The 20138-nt window shown below is 48.5% G+C and overlaps 5 protein-coding genes across 5 annotated transcripts; 4 read left to right on the forward strand and 1 right to left on the reverse strand.

Annotated features, from left to right (window-relative positions):
• The first annotated feature begins 3000 nt into the window (after positions 1–3000).
• Positions 3001–10500, forward strand: LOC128276664 (uncharacterized). Its single transcript, XM_053015125.1, has 10 exons — positions 3001–3188; positions 4312–4762; positions 4834–5171; positions 5265–5430; positions 5493–5833; positions 5907–6072; positions 6139–6220; positions 7113–7230; positions 8178–8358; positions 9136–10500. The coding sequence occupies exons 1-10, from the start codon at positions 3001–3003 to the stop codon at positions 10498–10500; spliced, it is 3396 nt and encodes a 1131-aa protein (XP_052871085.1).
• A 528-nt stretch (positions 10501–11028) lies between these two features.
• LOC128278387 (proteasome subunit beta type-5) lies at positions 11029–12091 on the forward strand. Its single transcript, XM_053017114.1, has 3 exons — positions 11029–11229; positions 11301–11693; positions 11762–12091. The coding sequence occupies exons 1-3, from the start codon at positions 11083–11085 to the stop codon at positions 12074–12076; spliced, it is 855 nt and encodes a 284-aa protein (XP_052873074.1). The 5' UTR covers positions 11029–11082; the 3' UTR covers positions 12077–12091.
• A 254-nt stretch (positions 12092–12345) lies between these two features.
• LOC128278386 (coatomer subunit delta) lies at positions 12346–15137 on the forward strand. The gene is made up of 8 exons (XM_053017112.1): positions 12346–12640; positions 12715–12754; positions 12861–13518; positions 13581–13757; positions 13836–14149; positions 14220–14331; positions 14409–14574; positions 14641–15137. The coding sequence occupies exons 1-8, from the start codon at positions 12638–12640 to the stop codon at positions 14767–14769; spliced, it is 1599 nt and encodes a 532-aa protein (XP_052873072.1). The 5' UTR covers positions 12346–12637; the 3' UTR covers positions 14770–15137.
• Positions 15138–15552: 415 nt separating this feature from the next.
• On the forward strand, positions 15553–17867 carry LOC128278385 (mitochondrial DNA helicase). The gene is made up of 3 exons (XM_053017111.1): positions 15553–16179; positions 16248–16545; positions 16618–17867. Exons 1-3 carry the CDS (start codon positions 15562–15564, stop codon positions 17757–17759), a joined length of 2058 nt encoding a protein of 685 aa, XP_052873071.1. The 5' UTR covers positions 15553–15561; the 3' UTR covers positions 17760–17867.
• Positions 17748–18381, reverse strand: LOC128278388 (cysteine-rich PDZ-binding protein). The gene is made up of 2 exons (XM_053017115.1): positions 18108–18381; positions 17748–18038 (listed from the first exon to the last, which is right to left on the reverse strand). The coding sequence occupies exons 1-2, from the start codon at positions 18278–18280 to the stop codon at positions 17909–17911; spliced, it is 303 nt and encodes a 100-aa protein (XP_052873075.1). The 5' UTR covers positions 18281–18381; the 3' UTR covers positions 17748–17908.
• Between the last annotated feature and the right edge of the window lie 1757 nt (positions 18382–20138).

Here is a 20138-nt window from a genome sequence, read left to right on the forward strand (position 1 = left end):
TCACAGGGGTCTGCCGGCTGACAAACTAATAATTTACATTCCTTCCTATGCTGCGGCGAAACATGCGGCGCACCGCAAAAGGCAAGTTTAGCTCTTTCGGGGGCTCGGGTGACTAATTTGGTGCAATATGTTCCGTGGGTTCGCGTCGGAACCGCCGACACTCAGCCACTCGTCCTGTAGCATAGCCATAGAAGTGTCCCTTTCTATCTCTTTAATCGGGTAGCAAAGCTTGTCTACAGTTGCTGTAGGAAGAACGCGTGCCTATGTGCGTGGTCGAGTGCAATAAGCGATCGTTTGAGGCGCTGTTTCACGATCGAACGCTTTAGATAAGCATCACCGATTGAGATGATTGGGCTGCTGCCAAGAGTCAGCGGTAAAAAGGTTAAACAATCAGCAACCCACGATTTTTTTCAATAAAGAAAGACAAATATTTGTATACAGTATACACACTAGAATAGTAAAAATTTGTTCCCCGGTCTGTGGGCAAATTCTTTCGCAACATGAAATCAATGCATTTGCCAAGCTCTCTCATAGGCAAAATAAGTGCGTAGACCGATCACAGAGCCAGTCGATAATGGGCATGCCGGATCTGACCACAACGAACGACACCACTACGAAGACGAAGGGCAGTGATACACGGAAAGGGCCTGCAGCTCGGCATGACTAAGCCCAAAGCCCAGTGCCGCGCCGTGGCCGTGAACAGCATCGGCACAACAAAGTCGACAATGCGTCAATTACACGCCGTGAGGCTTGTACCGTTGATTCCGGCACCGAGTCCGGCCACTGGTTCACCCACAATGCTCCGCGGCCCTTTTCTGGTGGTGGCTCTTGTGTATTTAGTGAGGTCCACATCTGCTGGAATGACCTGAGAGCTCTACGAGGGAAACAGGTCGATCTGGACGCACATGGCGACACGCTTCGGATAATGGTAATCAATCATATCATAAAAAATCTATCGTTGCATAGTCCGTTGTGATTGTTATTTATTAGTTTCCGATTGCTGCGCTCGAACCGTGCTGGAAAGCTACATGGTTTGGGAGTCGAAGTTCGGGACTATTCGTCAGCTTCTTGGGTTTTTTTATAGGTCAGGGTTTTATTGACACGTGAAGAATTTTGTGAAGGACTTCTTTTAGGTGGCGCCAAACGTAGATCAGTGGCAGATATCTACGTGCCCAGTCAGTCTCGTTTCTGTGGAAAAGGGTTCTTTCTCAGCATCGGTGTCGTGTGTGGTATTCAATCTTTTTTTGTTTAATTTAAACTCATTTTAAACGCCGCATTTCAACTGAAATATTACTTTACATTCGATGTAAAAAGAATCTGAAGACTAATGCGACATATGTAAAACATCGATTTTAGCATTTTAAGGCTATAGTTCTCTTTTCAAAATGTATCATAGTTATATGCTTCCGTAGGCAACGTAAATGTGTTGAATTTCTATGACGTTTACTTAATTAAACCCCCGCTGATAGAGCAGTCGGTAACGCTCTTCGCTGTCAGCGCAGCTGGCCTGGGTTTCGAATCCCGGGATCGGTTGTAACTCAACCGGCCATGGTTTCTATTCCCGATACCGGCGTGACAGGGGGTTGGCGCGGGGCTAACAATCCCGTCCGTAAAAATTAAATGTTACAGAAAAAAAGAGCATCAGAGATTAACATTGTCTCTGGTGCAGGCCAAAACTGCTCAGCGGTTGTAGCGCCAAAAGAAGAAGAAGAAGTGACGAAGTTGAAAGTTCTTTCAAGCTAAAAAAAGGCATCCAGATTTCACCAAATTATGAAAAGATATCATGTTAAGCAAGTAGAGCTATGTTTATATAAAAACTAGACTATATTGAGAAGTAATGTAAAATTTGGGAGCCATAGAATCTACGATCACATCTTTTAATCAATTAGGTTTTGTATCGGTCTTGGAATGGTTGTTTACCAGTTCTTCTTCAGCATTTTGCATGAAAAGTACCAAAACCTTATCATTTATGCGTGTCTTTATGCTGGTTTCTTTATTTATTGTTCCGTGTATTGTATTTAAAGCGCTTTGGGGAAATGGAATATTTTTACATACACTTTTCGTGCATTTTCTTCAGCATTGAAAGCTTCGTCATTTGTTACCTGCATATGGTGGTACATATGACATGCCATAGGTTTATAACATTGTGGACCTGCCATCTTTATTCCCGTGTTTATGGTGCCTGAGCATGAATTGGTTTTCTGTTTGTTCGTCTGACCTCGTTGAAGGCAAAAAGAAAAGTAAATCATTTTCACGGTCAAAACGAACAATGGTCAGTACCAGTACCTAAGACTCTTTAAGCACTTTCCAAGCAAATTTCTCAGCTTTTGAAACTTGAAAACTTCTTGGCTTTTACTTAGATGTTTTGAATTCATTCCACTTTTTAAAATATTTTAACTGACACGTTTGTTTAGAATGCTTAGTAAGCAGCCACAAAATCGATTCTCATCATTGGGCGGTGCTCCCATCCGGTTCCGGCGACATATAAATTGTGTTCCAAAATTTGTTTATCGTAAAAGCTCTACGTCGGGGACTGCATCACGGTCGTGTGGCGCGCGTGTCAGTTTTGGGGCCCATAAAGTTTATGCCACCCAGCACGCAACCAAAATTAATCATTCAGGCCCTCTGAAATCGCGGAACGAACTGTCGTCGCGTAACCGTCGATCGACGCGCGGAATTCCAGCACCACCGGGATTCCGATGGACCGACCGCGTTTGGACGGCCGTCTCCCAGTCGATCGGGTCCCCAAGCTTCGCTCGATAATGGCTGGTTGCTAGGGCCGTTGTTGATTTTAGATGCCGCGAAGACTTACTCGAACCCGATTGTACCACGGTCCGCCTATAAAAGGGCGCCCGGTTGTCGTTCACGGGCTCTTTAGTTCCTGATGTGCCGTGAAATCCGTTTCGACAGGGCTAACAAGTGGTGACACTCGTAGTGCAAGAGGATATCTGCATTCCACGTTCTAAGGTGGAATTAAGGGACCACATCCTTCCCGTCGCAATGAAAACCGGATATGGCCTGAGTACGGGCGACCTGGGATACTTGGGCTACGGCTCAAAGCCCTACTCATCGCTAACTTACCTCGGCAGCCCCAAAGGATACAATGCCACTGCAGGTGGATTGAGAACGAAAAGTGCATTCGACAAGGATTCGTCCATAATGTCCAAAGTGAAGAAGCCGAAAATAAGGCAAGCATTCCTTAGGCGGCCAAGGCCTAAAACGGACGTTCGGTTCGAGATATTGTGATCTGTGGTAATGTGTTCTGTGCTTGGTGCCAGCTTGGTTCTTTAAATGTTTAAACGTTCTCACATAAGACTCTACTGATGAACGAAACTTTGAGTCCAGCAATGCCACACGAATGCTTAGATCTTATGCCTCTAAGCTAGCGACCCCAGTTCTGTCAAGAGGAGCCAGTCATGAAAAAGGAAAATTCAACGTTAAACGTTAAGTGCTTCTCGATTCTGTTTGAGCTCTAGATCCATCCTTTGGGGGTCAAAATCATTGTAACTCTACAGAACGCCAAACTGTGCAGTACCGTTATCTGGAATGGTTTTGATCAAGTTCGACTTGTTGATAAAATACCTTAACCTTCCACCTGATTAGGTAGGACAATCAATTTCTATCTAAACGACAAAGCCATCATACAATCGGAATCTGGGCTTTCTCCTGGGAGAGCCTACAATCTTCGAAGTGATTGTAGATTTCACGACCTAGGCATTGAGAGCTTGAAGTCTCAACTGTTGAAATCAAAAAGCATTCCTCGCTTTTGAGGTTGCCTTTAAAATTTGACGGAATGTTGGTGACGAGAAAAGGTACCACATTCACTGCGTCCAAGGATCTGTGCTCCCCAAATTCAACCGTTCCGGTTGATAGCCCGTTTGCCCGTCGCAGCGATGGTTTGTCAAAAGAAGGGTAGCTATGGACTGGTGATCACTCCCTACGCAGTTAACCGACCCGTGCGCACGCGTATTCGTCCACAATCGCCGTTGTCAGGGGTAACTTGCGCCATGACGATCGCTGTTTACTCCGACCAAACAGAACTCGAGCCTTTCGTTTGCAACAAACGTTGCATTAGTTGGTTGTTGCTCGTACGATCTCCGAAAAATGATGAGAACAATCGCATTCTATTAAATAAGAAAGTACCGAAAAAGTTATTGACCGTGTTTTCGAATTAGTTTGTTTGTGTCAAAACATTGTTATTCGCTATGAGTAAAGAGTAATAAGTGTTCCGATGGTTTTGCTGACCTCAAAACGATGTGTTGGAAAAGTTTTTAACATTCCGTTTTCTTCTGCCACTTTCTGTTCTCTCAGGAAAACGTCGACTGACAAAATCGACACACCGTTGTACAAGAAGAAAACATTCGACTTTACCGACTACGCGTACCGCGAGGCGGTGAATCGGCTAAAGTTTCTGCTGACCGAGGCGTACGAGCCAACCAAGGTTGCTACCTCTTTCTACTACCGCGGTGTTGACGATGGCAAATCGGAAGTGTCCGACAATCAATCGATCACCGTTGAGCGGCCTTCGCTGACGGATGTTTCGAAGTACTTTCCGCACCGTTACGGCGGAGCGCTCGCACGCAGGTACAGCTTTCTCAGCAAGGACGTGTCGCCGCAACCAGTGGTACCGGCGGGAGCCGGAGCGCTAAAGCCAGCCATCTCCGGGCTGGAAGTTGCTCAACCACCACCGGAGCTGTTGGGATTCATAGAGAAGCAGGAGGGCTATATTGAGCAGCTGGAGCGCGAGTCGCAGTACTGCAGGGTCTGTTCGAATATCGCTCGCTAAAAGGGACCCGTATGAAGACTTGTTCACGTGGTTTGTCCTTTTTCCAGGAGGAACTCTCGACGCTACTGAAGAAAGTGAAGGATGTGGTGTCGGAAAACGAAGCACTAACTGATCGATCGCGATCGAAGGCACTGTACCAGCTCGAATCGTCCGAGAGCGAAGACGTGGACTATGACCGCGCACGCGCCAAAGGAAAGTCACTGTCGGGACCGAGCATCGTGTTCGAGTCGCGCATCAGTGAGTTGGAGGCCCAGCTGGCCCAATCGCAGATCGATCTGAAGAAGCTGTTTGCCGAGAACGAGGAGAACAAGCACAAATTGCTGCACGGTGCGAGCGACGTGGGCAACGCGGACGCCTACCGGAAACAGGTGGAAAATTTGCAACGGTAAGCAGAGACCGGCAGACTGGGAGCCGGTCCGTGGGTCGGTCGGTGGAACGCACGGCTCACTGGGGCAGGGATTGTCCGAATCGTTTGCAGCGATAAACAGAGCCTGGAAGAAACGGTACGCAAGCTGCAGCTCTCGATCGATCAGCTGAAGGACTCGGAGGCGTCCAACTTTAGCAAGTCGCAGCGAAGTCGGGACTTGGTCGAACAGGTGGCTTTTGAGCGAAACCAGGGGGAGATCGAAATTCGACGGCTCAAGGTAAGGGCAAAGCGTTCAAACGGCGTCGGCAACGTATGGCATGATTTCCTTCTTGTGCACAGGATGAACTAGAGCGTCAGCACGAGCGCGTACGGGAGGTACAGCACGAGATGGCCAAGCGAATTGCGGATGAGCGTGCTAATGCCGAGCGCCGTTACACCTTTCACGTCGATCAACTCGGTGGCGACCTGAGCAGCCAGTGGGAGCACGCCACCAAACTTCAGCTGGAGGTGGAGCGGATGAAGCGTGGTGAATCAGACTGTAAGCGCGAGCTGGCCCAAAAGAACTCCCAAATCGACGAGCTGAAGTTGGAGCTGAAGAACAAAACTGTGATCTTCATGTCCGATCTCAACCAGGCGAGCGCCGAGAAGCAGTCGTTGGAGCAGGAAATTACTTCGCTAAGGTACGTGGGCTCTTTGCCTTATCGGTCTTCAAGGTTACAACACAAACAGTAATCTATCCGGTTCTTGATGCAGACTCCAGTTGGAGCGAGCTGAGCGCCAGTCAAAGGTAGAAGTTTCCCGTTTGAACGCCGAAATAACGTCGCTTCGTCAGCGCCTTGACCGGGCCGATGCGGACCTGCTACACTCAAAGCGGGAAAATCTCAAACTCGGTGACGAGGTGGCATCGCTAGAGAAGGAGGTGAGCCGGCCAAGACATTCATTGATTTTCGGGCCTAACATTTCAATTCTTTGCCTTAATGTCCAGCTAACTCTCGGAGAGCTGAATAGGGAAACGAGACCCTCCAAGGAGCTGGCGAAAATAATTTCGGACATGGAAAACAAGCATGGTAAGTGGCACACTAGCTAGCATCTGTCTTCACCGTTCCACACCAATAGCTCACATGCGCGATAGCTTGGGTAAGACTGTGGGCACTGTGGGTCTCAGCCACTGAGAAAAGAAACAGAAGCAGAATGCCACACCGTTGCAGAAAACCACAGCTCGTTGCTATTACGTGCCATCGGAGTTAGCTTGTGCGCTTGTCTATCGCTCATCTATTGTTCGTGCTGCTTCTTTAGTGTGTCACTGGAAGTAACTGCTCATATCCCGCTTTACCGGTGTGCGCTGTTCCCCTGAGGACCGTCCGGAAACTCCCGTATTCTCCTTACAACCGTTGTTTGCCTTTTTGTTTCTGTTTCGATTGCAAAGCTATCACAACCCATCAAAACGATGAAAAGTTCCTAGTGTGAGTCGGAACGCTAAATGTTCTCTATGGCTGGTTTTTCTAGGATAGGCGGTAGTTCTTCCACGATACTAGCACTTCCAGCAACACTTGCCATCGCGGTCAGAAGGCGTAGCCTAGTGTTCCTAGTGTTCCTGCGACATTGAAGCAATACGCTAGTGAGGTGATCGTTCTCAATAGTTTATCCATGAGCTATTTTGCTACTCCAATGGGCAATGGGGAAACACTGACGACAGTTGTGTTGAAGGCCGCAACCGCCTTATCATCTCATTCAGTGGTGCAAATGCTCCAATTTTAATTTGCCGCCCCGCGCTGGCTACAGACCTAACTAAGCCCTCAGAAAGCCCAAAGAATACAGCTTCCAATTAGCTTGGTGCGGCCCTCAGTAAGGGGCGCCATCTACCCAAACGATCATCCAAAAACCGAAAAAGCCTTTCAAAAATCAAAATGTTGTTTCTTCTCGCTCTCTTTCTTTCCGGTTCTCCACCATCCGTTCCAGCGACCACCGTTTCCGAACTCGAGGGCATGGTACAAGATCAAAAACAGCTCATGGAAAAACTAACTGCAGAATGCAAAAGCTTGACGCACAAGTTAGAGGACACCACACAGAAGCATAAGTACATACAGATTCCTTGGCTCGTCCCTTGCTTGAGACGTTGATTTGAGTTTGCGTTCCTTGGCCTCTCTCGTCGGCACATCCCCAACTTGGCACACTCGCGCTGACCAGTGTACCAGTCGAGTCACTGTGGCACGCTTTTTACAGTTTCGCTGCACGCACTAATTCCCCCGATTACTAACGCCGACTTCCCGGTTCATCCCTCTACTCGCATTGTCCCACTATCATCTGCAACATCTCTTTACCCCCACCGATGCACATCACCATAACGGGGGCTCCTTAGACGCGATCACCGCAAGCGAGTCCGGTTCGCCGGTATTAGAGGACATCAGGACTCCCCGGTCATTGCTGACGGACGGGCGGACGACGAACCAGCAACGAGCTGCCATCGGCCGGCGGGCGGAACAGCCTGCGGATACTGGGCTAGTCCGACGACGCCGGCCTGTGACCGGAGAGGCCGGCAGCCCTACTCGCCCACCTTGCTCGCGGCCCTTTGCGAGAGCACCCGATGGCAAAGGGAACACGTTGAGCGACGAGCGAGGCACGACACACGGCCCATCACCGCACCCTATTAAAATCGACGTCAATGTGCGCATCGGTCCCCGAACTACCGATCCTTCGTAGCTCCAGGGACACGATCAGCGTGACAAACCAGGGCGCGCCCCAAAGACTCGCACCTAGCTCTATCTGTACACTCTCCCTAGGGTAGCCTAGGTTCTGGAAGTGATATAGTACGTAACCCTAGTGCCTCATGTCGTGCCTGGTAGTGGTTTGTATTTGTTTGTTTGCGTGTTTGTATACGTGGATGTGTTTGTGCGTGTGTATATAGCAAGATTCCAGTAGTCGCGTAGTAGTCGTATCCATCGTCCATGTCCATGCCTTGTTCCAAGTTTATCGCTTTTCATTTGCCTTACTTTTTCTCTGTTTTTGTGGAACGCTCTGTCGCAGAGAGGAGAAACTAGAGCTACGCCGCACGAATTCCGAACTGATGGAGCGCTTAAAGCAAATCTGGACCAATTACAAACAGATCAGTCCAGCGTTTCGGAAGTCGAGCGCTGCGAGTTCCGGTGCCGATGACGTACCGGAACCAGCGAAGGCTGCCAATCAAGAACGACGGATAAACGATAAGGTACGTTACCGTGGCCGAAAGATCCGACTAACCACCGGTTTTCTTTTTCCTTTTCCTCTCTTTCTCTCTCTTTCTCTTTATCCATTTCTTTCCGTCTTTCTCTTGGGTTCTTCAACAATAATGCTGGCAGGCAGGAGATAGGCTACTTGCAAGAAAATTTAGAATTCCTCTCGAAACATATAAACACTAGCAATGTTACTAGCACAAACGATACTAATCAATACGCTTCGGCCAACCGTGTAACGGATGACAATCTCGGCTACTCGGCTGAGCTGACCGCTTCGTACAATCCACCTGCCGACTCCGGCGGTGGTGGTAGTAATAGCTATTTAGTGGGCGCGCCACCGGACAGCCATGCTGCATCCGCCGGAAGTGTTGCACCGGCATACTCTACCCCGTTACCCAACCAATCGAGCGGGCGCGACGACATGAATCCCTATGAAGGTACCTGTCCACTGCCTGGCACCAGAGATGCTTCAAACTACTTCGCTTGCGTATGCGCTATGTTTTGCGCCTTTCACTTCAGATCTTTCTCACTGCCTTGCTACTACCGTGGTCGACTTCCTCAGTTCACCTTGGTTTTTTCGCATTTATTGTTTTGTGTCGAAAATGTCGCCCCAAACAGGAGTTTCGTTTGTGCATTGTTTCTTGTTCTGTTGTTTTCATTCTACACGTTGTTCCCATCCTTACGGCAACGCTCTGGGCACATTAACCCTTCTTTTCCTATTTTAACGAGGATGTTCCTTTCTTTTCTCTGGGCCGGTGGTTTGTGTGTAGCTCCAAACGTCGGATCTAGGCCCGGAAGTACCGCATCCCGATATCCCAATGCAAACAACGGACGAACCAGCATCGATGATACGGCCGCTACCAAGTACGGCTCTGCTGTGGGAGGCAAATCCTCTCGACCGGAGTCTCGAACATCCGATCGACAGCAGTACACCGCTCCGACGCAACCCCCGCCACTGTCCCGAAACAACTCCGTCGTGGACTATGGCGAGCCCAAGGGAGAGAGACGAAGCGAGTCACGGTTGTCTCGCAGCTCGGTCACCAACGAGGATGGCCCGAATGGTGGATCGTCCGTTGGCGCCCCCGGGCGTTCGGGAGCCACCTCGAAGGAGCCAGAGTATGGACGTGCTGAGCAGGAACGTCTGTCCAGAGCCAGCGATTCCACTAAACCGGACAGCGCCGGAGGTGGAGCCTCGGGAAGTAGTGGCCGATTGTCGCGAGAATCTGTCGCTGATCAACGAGCTTCGCGCCAATCGATGCAGTCATCAGTTGCCGGATCCCAGGGTACCGGCTACGGACAGGATCCGATGCAGTACGCCGCAGCAGACGCTCAGCTCCAGCAGCAGCAGCAACAGCAGCAGCAGCAGCAGTATAGAGATTTCGCCTACCAGCAACAGCAACCAGCGGATCAGCAGTACCAGATGCTCGACGACCAGTCAGCGGGCGCAGTGTTCGGCGATGGAGCCACCACAGGATACGATCCATCGCAGCAGCAGTACGAAGGATACAGTGACCAGCAGTATGAACAGCAACAGCAAGCATATGACCAGCAGCAGTACCAAGGCTATCAGCAGTCATATGACACACAGCAGTACGCCCCTGAGCAAGTTTATGATGAATCCAGCTACGCCACCGGAACTAGCGGCACTTCCGTGCAACAGCAGCTCCAACAGCCTCCTGCACCACCCGCACCAACAGTTGCCCCAATATCACAGCCCCCTGCCCAAGTATCAGCACCACCAGCCCCAGCAGCTCCAGCACCATCAGTCGCACCGACCACCACCATACCAACCGGAAGCGGGAAGCAGTCCGCAGGTGGGAAGGCTACAGGATCAGTGGAACCCAAGGAGAGCAACCGAACGGTGGGGAGCACCCGTGCCTCTTCTCGAGCAGGCACAAACGGACAGCGATACAAACAGCCGTCAGGCACTGGACGGTAAGCCCAACCTCTGCTGCAACAGTTTGCCGCGGCAGCAGCAACCCTGGAACTGTGACTTCCAGCCTATCAACAGCTACCCTCATCTGTGCATCAGCAGTCCCAGTCTGTTCGGTAGCAGCCCCGACGTAAGCCTTACACCTTCCCCCACATCAACTGTGCTTCAAAATTACGATGTGGCCAGTCCCAATCCGCGCTAAGTGTATTCTAACAAACGCCATTCTCGATACTCGGTTAATTGTCCATTTGCTTTGAACGCTGTAAAGCCGTGCGAATGGTGTTTACTTTAATTTACGTTCTTGCATATTAATAAAGGGTTTCACTAAACTGAAACATATTAAAGCAAAGGAGTTGCATATTTCTTGAAATTAAAAATATTAAGTATAGTGCGGACCGGCTCGGCGCTAAACCGTAAACGGTCGTTCGTTCTGCAAGAAGATTACCGCAATAAATTTACCGTTACATTTTTTAATTTCACTGTTTTTAAGAGTGTAACTACTTTGACCTCAGCTTTATAATATTCCCTAATAATCGGCAAAAGTTATTCACCGGAGTACGCAAATTTGAATACCTTTCTTTTTGAACACGAAATGATTAGAAATGCTACTTAGAATATTACCACCCTGTGCCGATGTCGGGCGCACAGTCGCATTTGTAAGGTTCAACACGCTGGCGACAGAACGTAGCTGTCAAAAAGATTTTTGTTTGTCATCATCATTCACCGCAAAATATCGAGTTCTGCGATCGGGTGTTTTTTCGGTTCTTCAGTAAACTAACGCAAAATGGCTCTCGTCGACGTGTGCGGTCTTTCTCAGAGTAGCCTGTTGGGCGAGTCTTCATTGGGAAAAGGTTTCTTCAACCAAGACATTATGGTTAACAGCCAAAATTTGCTTAACAACATGTCGCTGGCCGTCCCTCCGTTCCAAGATGTAAGGTTAAGCGCTAGGTCGGTATATTTCCGTGCAGTTAACTTAATTCGATCTCTTCCTCTGCTTTCCAGCCGGCAATCAACTTGGCCAAACTTCAGGCGGCCGGCGAATCAAGTGGCATTAAGATGAATTTCGATCACGGAACTACCACGCTGGGGTTCCGGTTCCAAGGGGGTGTTATTTTGGCTGTCGACTCGCGTGCCACTGGCGGGCAGTTCATTGGGTCGCAGACCATGAAGAAAATCGTTGAAATCAACGACTATTTGCTGGGAACGTTGGCGGGTGGCGCGGCCGATTGTGTCTACTGGGACCGGGTGCTGGCTAAAGAGTGCCGCATTTACGAGCTGCGGAACAAGGAAAGAATCTCCGTAGCCGCCGCCAGTAAGATTATGTCGAACATTGTTTATTACTACAAGGGCATGGGTCTCAGCATGGGAATGATGCTGGCCGGATACGACAAACGGGTAGGTTTCGGTGATCACATGCACTTCCGTACGTTGGTTAGCTGAGCGCATGTATTTTCACTTTGCAGGGGCCCCAGTTGTACTACATCGACTCGGAAGGAACGCGTACGCCAGGAAAAGTTTTCTCCGTGGGCAGCGGCTCGATCTACGCGTACGGTGTCCTAGATTCGGGCTACCATTGGGATCTGACAGACGAGCAGGCACAAGATCTCGGTAGACGCGCGATCTATCACGCAACGCACCGAGATGCCTACTCCGGGGGTATCGTTCGCGTGTATCACATCAAGCCGACCGGATGGGTTAACATTTCAAACCAGGACTGTATGGATCTGCACTACAAGTTCCAGGATGAGAAGAATAAGAAGTTTGGTGAACATGCTTAGGGGAAGCGACAAGGGGGATGCTTTGAAAATATAAAAGGAAAATTAAAATTGCTCTAATCACAATGAGCCTGTTTCGTATCATTGTGTCATTGTGTCTGTTTTCGTCGAAAGTGGCCTACTTGCGTTTGAAAAATTGTTTTAACTCGAAAGAAACCAAAATCGATCTTTGCACTGTCTTATAGAAATACAACTTCATCTTAATGTTGTCATCGAAACGTCAGTTCATAGTTTAGCTGCCAAGTTTGTGCTTTTAGTGATGTTCGATTTTGTTTAATAGAACTTCGTTCCAGTGTTTCCCGTTAATTGCCCTCATATTTTGATATGCACCGTTTGTGAAACACCGCAGTTCGTTCGCACAGTGCCGGTTCGAAGAAAAGTTTTATCCCATCGCACAGCGTACCGTAAATTAGCGTATTAAAGTGTCGGACACCGACGGGAGGCAGATCGCAAACGTCACTACTTCACACGTCAGCCGGAATCGTTTCTCATTGATTGTCACAAAAGTTAGTCGCAAACTAAAACTGTGTAAAGTTGTTAGCGGAATAGTTTGTGCGATAGAAAATGGTAATGCCTGGTAAAGCCACCGTTTCCTGCCGGCCCTCCCTAATACGTGTGTTTTATAAAATGCTTCCTCACAGGTGCTCATAGCGGCCGCAGTATGTACAAAGGCTGGAAAAAGTAAGTATGAGTCGCCGTCGTCCATGAGTTCATGCGTCGGTTGTAAATTGCTTGATTGTAATTTTAACGAGTGCTGCCTAATTGAAACAATACGTTTCTTGTACAGCGATCGTTTCGCGGCAGTTTGTTGAAATGACGAAAGCCCGCATCGAGGGTTTGTTGGCCGCATTTCCAAAGTTGATGACGTCCGGCAAACAGCACACGTTCGTGGAGACGGACTCAGTGCGGTATGTGTATCAGCCGCTGGAAAAGCTCTACATGCTGCTCATCACGACGAAAGCGAGCAACATTCTGGAGGACCTGGAAACGCTGCGAATGTTCTCGAAAGTGATTCCCGAGTACTGTCGGTCGCTGGAGGAAAAGGAAATCATCGAGAATGCGTTCGATTTGATCTTTGCGTTCGACGAAATCGTCGCGCTCGGCTACCGAGAGAGCGTGAACCTGAGCCAGATCAAATCGTTCGTAGAGATGGATTCGCACGAGGAGAAGGTCTATCAAGCCGTTCGGCAAACGCAGGAGCGTGACGCGAAGCAAAAGATGCGCGAGCGCGCCAAGGAGTTACAGCGTCAGCGAATGGAGCAAAAGAAGGGAGGGATTAGTGGGCGCGTTGGCCTTGGTCCCATAGGTTCGGCGTCTTCGGCGGAAGGGTTCGGCGTCTCTACCACCATCATCGGGGGAATGTCCAGCGATAGCATGTCGTCGTCGCTTAATTCGTCGACAGTCAATATCGGTGAAATCAAACCAACACCAGCAGTACCGGCACCGTAAGTGGAATATGTGAGCATAACTACACAACATTGCTGATGCAACATTGTTTCTGTTTCAGGAAACAAAGTGGAGCCCCAAGAAAAGCCCTCAAGTTGGGTGGAAAGTCTCGCGATGCCGATACGTTTGTTGATCAGCTCAAAAATGAGGGCGAAACAGTTGCTTCCACACCACTACCTACCGCAACGGCATCAGCTGGGGCGAAGGCGAAACCCGTTTCGGATGTACCGATGGATGAGTAAGTGTTGCTTTATTATTGGAAATGACCCAAACCATGTGCCATGTCAGTAAGCAGTAAGCTACCTCTTCTTTCCAGTGTCCACTTACGTATTGAGGACAAGATTGTGGTTCGCATTGGGCGCGACGGAGGTCTGCAAGCGTTTGAATTGTCCGGGTTGCTTACCTTGCGAATCTCGGACGACAAATTCGGCCGCATCAAGGTGCAGCTAGACAACGCGGATCAACGTGGCATTCAGATGCAGACACACCCGAACGTGGACAAGGAGCTGTTTCGCAACCAGAATCAGATCGGGTTGAAAAATCCGGCCAAACCGTTCCCGCTGAACACGGATGTCGGAGTGCTGAAGTGGCGTTATCAGACGCAGGATGAATCAGCGGTTCCATTGACGAGTGTGTAAAGCATCGGCCACCGGGGGAAAGGATTTTTTTTAATGCATTTCTTTCTTTTTGTTCTCCGAAGTTAATTGCTGGCCATCCGAAAACGCTGAAGGTGGCTGCGATGTAAACATTGAGTACGAACTAGAACATCTGCGGCTGGAGTTGCACGATGTTTGCATAACGATTCCACTGCCGTAAGTGACGCCAAATTAGCTCTCCGTGGGTACGGGGACGGAACGAGGAAACTTACAAAAACTGCTTCTTTCTACAGCATGGGCATTACACCTTCGATAGCCGAGTGTGATGGAGACTATAACCACGATTCGCGCAAGAACACATTACAGTGGAACTTGCCGGTCATCGATGCGTCCACCAAACAGGGTTCAATGGAATTCACTGTTCCGAACTCAATTCCCGGGGACTTTTTCCCACTCGATGTAAGCGTGCTCTACTTTCGATTTACGAGTCGCAGCAATGTGACATTGAATGTTTTTTCACCGTAGGTAACGTTTTCTTCGAAAATTCCGTACGCCGAGCTGGCTCCCGCCAAGGTGCTGCTTGTGGAAGATGGTTCTGAAGCGAAATTCTCGGCGGAAACGGTCTTCTACACGGACAAGTTCGAAATAGTATAAACCGCAAACCACCGTAGCGCATGACCGCCTTTTGGTTGGCACCCCAAAGGGGCCGATGGATGTGGCGAATGTGGTAATCTTTTTTTTCGTGGTATTTTATCCCCTTCTTTTTCCTAGTATATAAAAGAGTTTTGCATTAGCGGTAAGCAACCGTAATGAACGAGCGAGAACGTACTGTTTTGACTGTGGAAGTTTTAAACCGTTACACATATTTTTCTCTTTTTTGAAAAGAGAAATTAAGCGTCCTCATCTTTCGTTGTGTAACACTCCCAGCAAGGTTGGACTTTGGCAAAAACAATACTATAAGATAGCAAAAAAACATAATACGCTCGCGTTCAATATATTATACCAAGCAAAAACATCAAAAATAAACACAAAAACATACTGTAATTTGGTATCGGTTGTTTGGGAAACGATCGAACAAGCATGAGGTCTCACCGGAAGTTATTAATTTTCACTTTCGTTTTGATTATACTGCAACAATGCGGTCAAAAAATCAATCTTAAAAAATCTGCGCATCCAAGGGTTAATCTTCAACTAATCTTGGTCGTGCGCTTGGGAACGGACCGTGTGTGTATTAACCTTGGTTCAGAGGCGCAAATGTGATTCGCGCAACTACGTAAAATGTAAACAAAAACAATGAAAGCACGCTTTCCGAAACAGGCACGTTCGCGTTCTTTTGGTTTTTTTACGATCTTAGCAGTACCTTTATTTGTTTTGCGTTTTCATATTATGTAAAGTAATATTTTGAACCGTTGCTAGTTTAAACTTTTCTGTGATGCTTAGTACGTTATGCTGATGAAGCGGTTGTTACAGTCACTTACTAAACCTGTTCACAATGGAAATCGATTATGGAACAGTGGTGTTAACTTGAATGGGCCAGATTGTGTTTCCAAACCCTCACGGTTAGGCCCGGTGGACAGTGTGGCTCGCACGCGGTATCTTAGCATGGGGATTCACCATCCCTCATTTGATGAAAGCCAAAAGCCGGTCACCGTGTCGCTGTATCAGATCAAGAAAACTATCAAAGCATCTAGTTCCTCTGGAGGCGAAAGTGTGGAAGGTGCAACTTGCATTCAAACATTTTGCCCCGTGTGCCATACCGTGCCGGGCGCAGTAGCGCAAAATGATCCGCTCGCTGAACCTTGCCCCCGAATTTACATCAATAAAACGACCGGAAACTTTACATGCTCTTCATGCCAGTATCTGGGCCGATGGGAGCATATAGAAAAGTTTTTCCTTCCCTACAATCGCTCACCAAAGTCCGTGCAGGAGATGCGTAAGCTGCGTGACGCCTTTTTAGAGATAAAAAAAGAACAAGAAGGTAGCACCGTTTCGCTACCGGTTGATGTGGTGGCCCTCGATGCGGAAAGTGCCAAAACCGTGCTAATACAACTACAGTTGGACGAGGTACGTACGAGTTCTGAGAGCAAACTGTACCGGGTGTTTTAATACAAATCTGTCCCAAAATTTTGTAGCATATCAATCCGGAAACGCTGGTAACGCTGAAAGCACGTTGGAACTCAGAAAGCAACGAGTTGGTCGTACCTCTCGTAGATGTGGAGGATCGGGTTGTTGGCTTCAAGATACTTCGACGGAGTGACTGCGGCGGAGAGATCTCCGAACGAACGATACCGGAAGCAAACGCAAGTGGCATCATTTACCTTCGCTGTCCTTCGGGGACTGGTGCGAAAGCGAAAGACCAAAGCCAAACGAACGCAATTCTGGTGCTAACAGTGCTTGATTTGCTGGCGCTCGGGAGTATAAAATTAAATGGTAGGAATGGACGAGGCTCTAGAGCACTCCCGATGTTTTAGTTTTTTATTCTTCGCTTTCATCTACTACCAGCCACTGCGGTCTGTCTTCCGCACGGACTCAAGAGTCTCCCGCAGCAGTGCCTTCCCGCGCTGGAAAGGTTTCAACGGCTGACACTGTGGTTCAACTATGACACGGCAGGGTGGGACACGGCACGGCACTACGCAAAAAAATTGGACGAACGGCGCTGCCTGTTTGTACGACCAACAGACCAACATCCCACACCGTACCAGGCTCTTGGCCAAAAAGAGGGCCTGGAGCTGAGGGCGATCCTGGCGAAAGCACAAACGATTCTGCATCAATCGATCACAACGTTCCGAACGCTGCGCCAGGACGTGCTTAGCGATCTACAGAACATCGATAAGGTGCAGGGTGTCAAGTGGCAGCGCTATCCGTCGCTCAACAAACTGCTCAAAGGCCACCGCAAAGGCGAGCTGACCGTGCTGACTGGGCCCACGGGCTGTGGAAAGACGACCTTCATGTCGGACTACTCGCTCGACCTGGCCCAGCAAGGTGTTTCGACGCTCTGGGGATCGTTCGAGATACGCAACACGCGACTGGCGGCCACGTTGCTTCGACAGATGCTGGGCCGCCCGTTGAGTGACAACCTCGTTGAATTTGAGCGATGCGCCGACGAGTTCGAGCGGTTGCCGATCTATTTTATGACCTTTCACGGCCAGCAACCGATCAAGCTGGTAATGGAAGCGATCGAGCACGCGCAGTATGTGCACGACATCCACCACGTGATTATTGACAATCTGCAGTTCATGATGGGTGTTCTCGACGAGGGAAAGCATCTCGATCGGTACTGGAAGCAGGATGCGATCATTGGATCGTTCCGTTCGTTTGCCACACGCCGCAACTGTCACGTGACGCTCGTGATACATCCGCGGAAGGAGCGCGACACGGACGAACTGACGACCAGCTCGATCTTTGGCGGCGCGAAGGCATCCCAGGAGGCGGACAACGTGCTGATCATACAGGACAAGCGGTTGACGTCGGTACGGGGCAAAAAATATCTGCAGGTGGCGAAGAACCGTTACAGCGGCGATCTCGGCATCATGCCGCTGGATTTTGATAAAGGAAGCCTCAGTTACGCACAGCGAAAGAAACAGAAAGAGGGAAGTGACGACACGGCAACCGAACCTGGCGATGCGCACGGTGTGATACTTTAGTTATGGTCACAAACAAAAGCGAATGCGTTTTAGTCACTTCAGCCGCCTTTAATGCCGAATGTCCATATTTGGTCGAAGTTTTTCAAATAGAAGTAGTCCCTGCCAAGAAGGAGGTACAAGTCTTATGGATCCATTTGTTTTGTGCGTCCCTAGGCCGATGACTGCCGGTAGTTCTTGACATCCAGTAGCTTTTTGCCGCACATAGCGCAGATGCCCTTTTTGTAGGCGCACTGTTGACAGTAATGCGACCCTGCTTGGTGAATCTTTTGCTTACAAATCCTGCAAAACCCGAAACGATGCGTTAAAAAAAGGATTCAAGCAGAATTAATCATGCGAGTGGGAACTTACCGACACGGCGCGAAGTTACCGGCAATCGGATTGTATCGGGTCTTCGCGCTGCTCAGCGCTTTGTTTTCGTTGATTTTCCTTCCACCTCCTTCGGTGGTGTTTCTGGCTCCCGCTTTCCACGGGTCTGGAGTAATTACTTTGCCAAGTTTCTGTTCGCACTTCTCACAAACCATTGCTGTGCGATAGACGACGGTTACCTTTCCTTTCACAAATCAAACCCCATTGCGGCGAGCGAAATACGTGAATCCGAAAATGATGCGTTACTTTGGTTTTGTTTACATGCGTTCCGGTGCCAAACAAATCCCAAGGTGCGCGCATGGTATTGCACTGAAAGGTAGGCCCAAGGTGTATGAGTACACCGAGGTTGTTTAAACCCTTGTTGATCAATGATATTGCCCGTTTGGTCATTGCCAAAGCATAGGCATTTGGCGCACAGCATCGATTTGAGATAATATGTTCGGGTTTATTTATTTATTCATTGCTATTGGAATGACCAAAGCCGTATTAAGCACTTTCAATTTGATGCTCTGTCACGATTTGAACTAACGTCTTTCGCTTAGAAACCGATTAATCAGAGCAACGAGACTAAGCTTTAATGAAACGTGATACTTGCACTACGTCGATCGTAGGAAAAAGTGGGAGGGAAGGCGATCACTCTTGTGGGAAATGCCATGCAGGCCCAACATCACCGGCAAACTGTCGGGTGGTCGGTGCTTTCGGTGCGGTGCGTGCCGTAAAAAAAAAATAAAATAATAAATAAATGCGAGTCCATCCATCCGCATTGAACCGCTATTACTGTTGCCTAAAAAGATCGAAAAGAAGGCCTAAGCAACGCACCACAAGCGAACCATCGAGACCGCCAAAAACCATCCTTTCCAGGTCTGCTATATTGATACACGAAAAGGATCATTACGCGTGCTCCTGCTGTGCCATATAGTGCCATAGTAAATTCGTGTGTATTTCCTAACGTTTAATGGCATTATTGTGTGCCCGAAGTCTCTGAAAAGACTCATGCCCTTCCAGAATTCCCAGCAATTGTGCGCATACGAGTGCTGTGCTGGGAATAACCAGTCAACGGTCCATCGAAGGACCATCAAACGTTTTGTCTTCGGTATTTTCAGATTTCGATTACCTAACAAACAACATAACTATATAGTCTATATGGTAAAAACACCATATAGACGCAGCAGGGTAAACACAGGCTTAAAAATCCGACCCTTCTTGCTTTGTCGAACACGCTACCCTGGCGATGCTGCTGTAGCGCCAAACAATGTACCCAACAACAATCCTGTTCCATGGTTCCATCGGGCTAACAGGTAGCTTAGGTGAAGTATAAATAATGCAAACTTGAAATGAGTCTTTCAGTTAGTAGTTGGCCTCCGTGTCGTTGGCATCGTGATCTGCCGGTCGTGATCATCGTGATCTGCTGGTATCCGTGTCGTTGGCATTGTATATTGAGCAAGTGGTCGTCCTTACGGCCGTAATAAGTCTAACCGTCTAAGTTAAGAGAAGAAAGTGAATTTACAATAATCAATGTTGAGGTGTGAAAAATCAGTACAAAAAGAGATGAGATTCTGTTGCGAGGTTGTGATAATTGTGAAAAAATATGGACATAAGTGACTTGGCGACTTTACGTCAGCCAAAATCTTCGTGGTCAACTTTATGTTGCGAATGGCGAATACGCAAGTACTTAGGGTTAGGGTTGTGCCAACTTCTGAGCATATTTTTAAATTGATTAAATGGTACACCTCTCGTTTGTTGTTAATAAGGTAAACTTCTGTGCCTTTAGTATGTAACGGATGTTGTGTTGGAGCTCCATTGTTGAAGCTCCAACATTCAATCACTTGAATTTCTGATATTTTAGTCTGACAGGATCCGAGTCGTGGTCGGAGGCGGAAGTGATGGAGTCACCATCTTCGTCCTTTGCAGGCGCATACACCAACGGCTTTGGTGTGACCTGTTTCTTCTTCTTTACTTCACTTTCTGTTGAGGAAGGCGTGCGGTCGGCTTCTCGGACGCGGCCATCTTATT

This window comes from Anopheles cruzii, chromosome 2 (genome assembly GCF_943734635.1).
Source record: "Anopheles cruzii chromosome 2, idAnoCruzAS_RS32_06, whole genome shotgun sequence".
Taxonomy (NCBI): Eukaryota; Metazoa; Arthropoda; class Insecta; order Diptera; family Culicidae; genus Anopheles; species Anopheles cruzii.

Bases quoted from the DNA above. Each gene is read 5' to 3' on its own strand.
- LOC128276664 (XM_053015125.1), top strand. From the start codon at position 3,001: ATGAAAACCGGATATGGCCTGAGTACGGGCGACCTGGGATACTTGGGC. The intron at 4,763-4,833 runs GTCTGTTCGAAT...TCCTTTTTCCAG, and splicing joins GCGAGTCGCAGTACTGCAGG to GAGGAACTCTCGACGCTACT. The intron at 8,359-9,135 runs GTACGTTACCGT...GTTTGTGTGTAG, and splicing joins AACGACGGATAAACGATAAG to CTCCAAACGTCGGATCTAGG.
- LOC128278387 (XM_053017114.1), top strand. From the start codon at position 11,083: ATGGCTCTCGTCGACGTGTGCGGTCTTTCTCAGAGTAGCCTGTTGGGC. The intron at 11,230-11,300 runs GTAAGGTTAAGC...TCTGCTTTCCAG, and splicing joins CCGTCCCTCCGTTCCAAGAT to CCGGCAATCAACTTGGCCAA. The intron at 11,694-11,761 runs GTAGGTTTCGGT...TTCACTTTGCAG, and splicing joins TGGCCGGATACGACAAACGG to GGGCCCCAGTTGTACTACAT.
- LOC128278386 (XM_053017112.1), top strand. The intron at 13,758-13,835 runs GTAAGTGTTGCT...TCTTCTTTCCAG, and splicing joins TCGGATGTACCGATGGATGA to TGTCCACTTACGTATTGAGG. The intron at 14,150-14,219 runs GTGTGTAAAGCA...TGTTCTCCGAAG, and splicing joins ATCAGCGGTTCCATTGACGA to TTAATTGCTGGCCATCCGAA.
- LOC128278385 (XM_053017111.1), top strand. From the start codon at position 15,562: ATGCTGATGAAGCGGTTGTTACAGTCACTTACTAAACCTGTTCACAAT. The intron at 16,180-16,247 runs GTACGTACGAGT...AAAATTTTGTAG, and splicing joins TACAACTACAGTTGGACGAG to CATATCAATCCGGAAACGCT. The intron at 16,546-16,617 runs GTAGGAATGGAC...ATCTACTACCAG, and splicing joins CGGGAGTATAAAATTAAATG to CCACTGCGGTCTGTCTTCCG.
- LOC128278388 (XM_053017115.1), bottom strand. From the start codon at position 18,280: ATGGTTTGTGAGAAGTGCGAACAGAAACTTGGCAAAGTAATTACTCCA. The intron at 18,039-18,107 runs GTAAGTTCCCAC...CGGGTTTTGCAG, and splicing joins GGTAACTTCGCGCCGTGTCG to GATTTGTAAGCAAAAGATTC.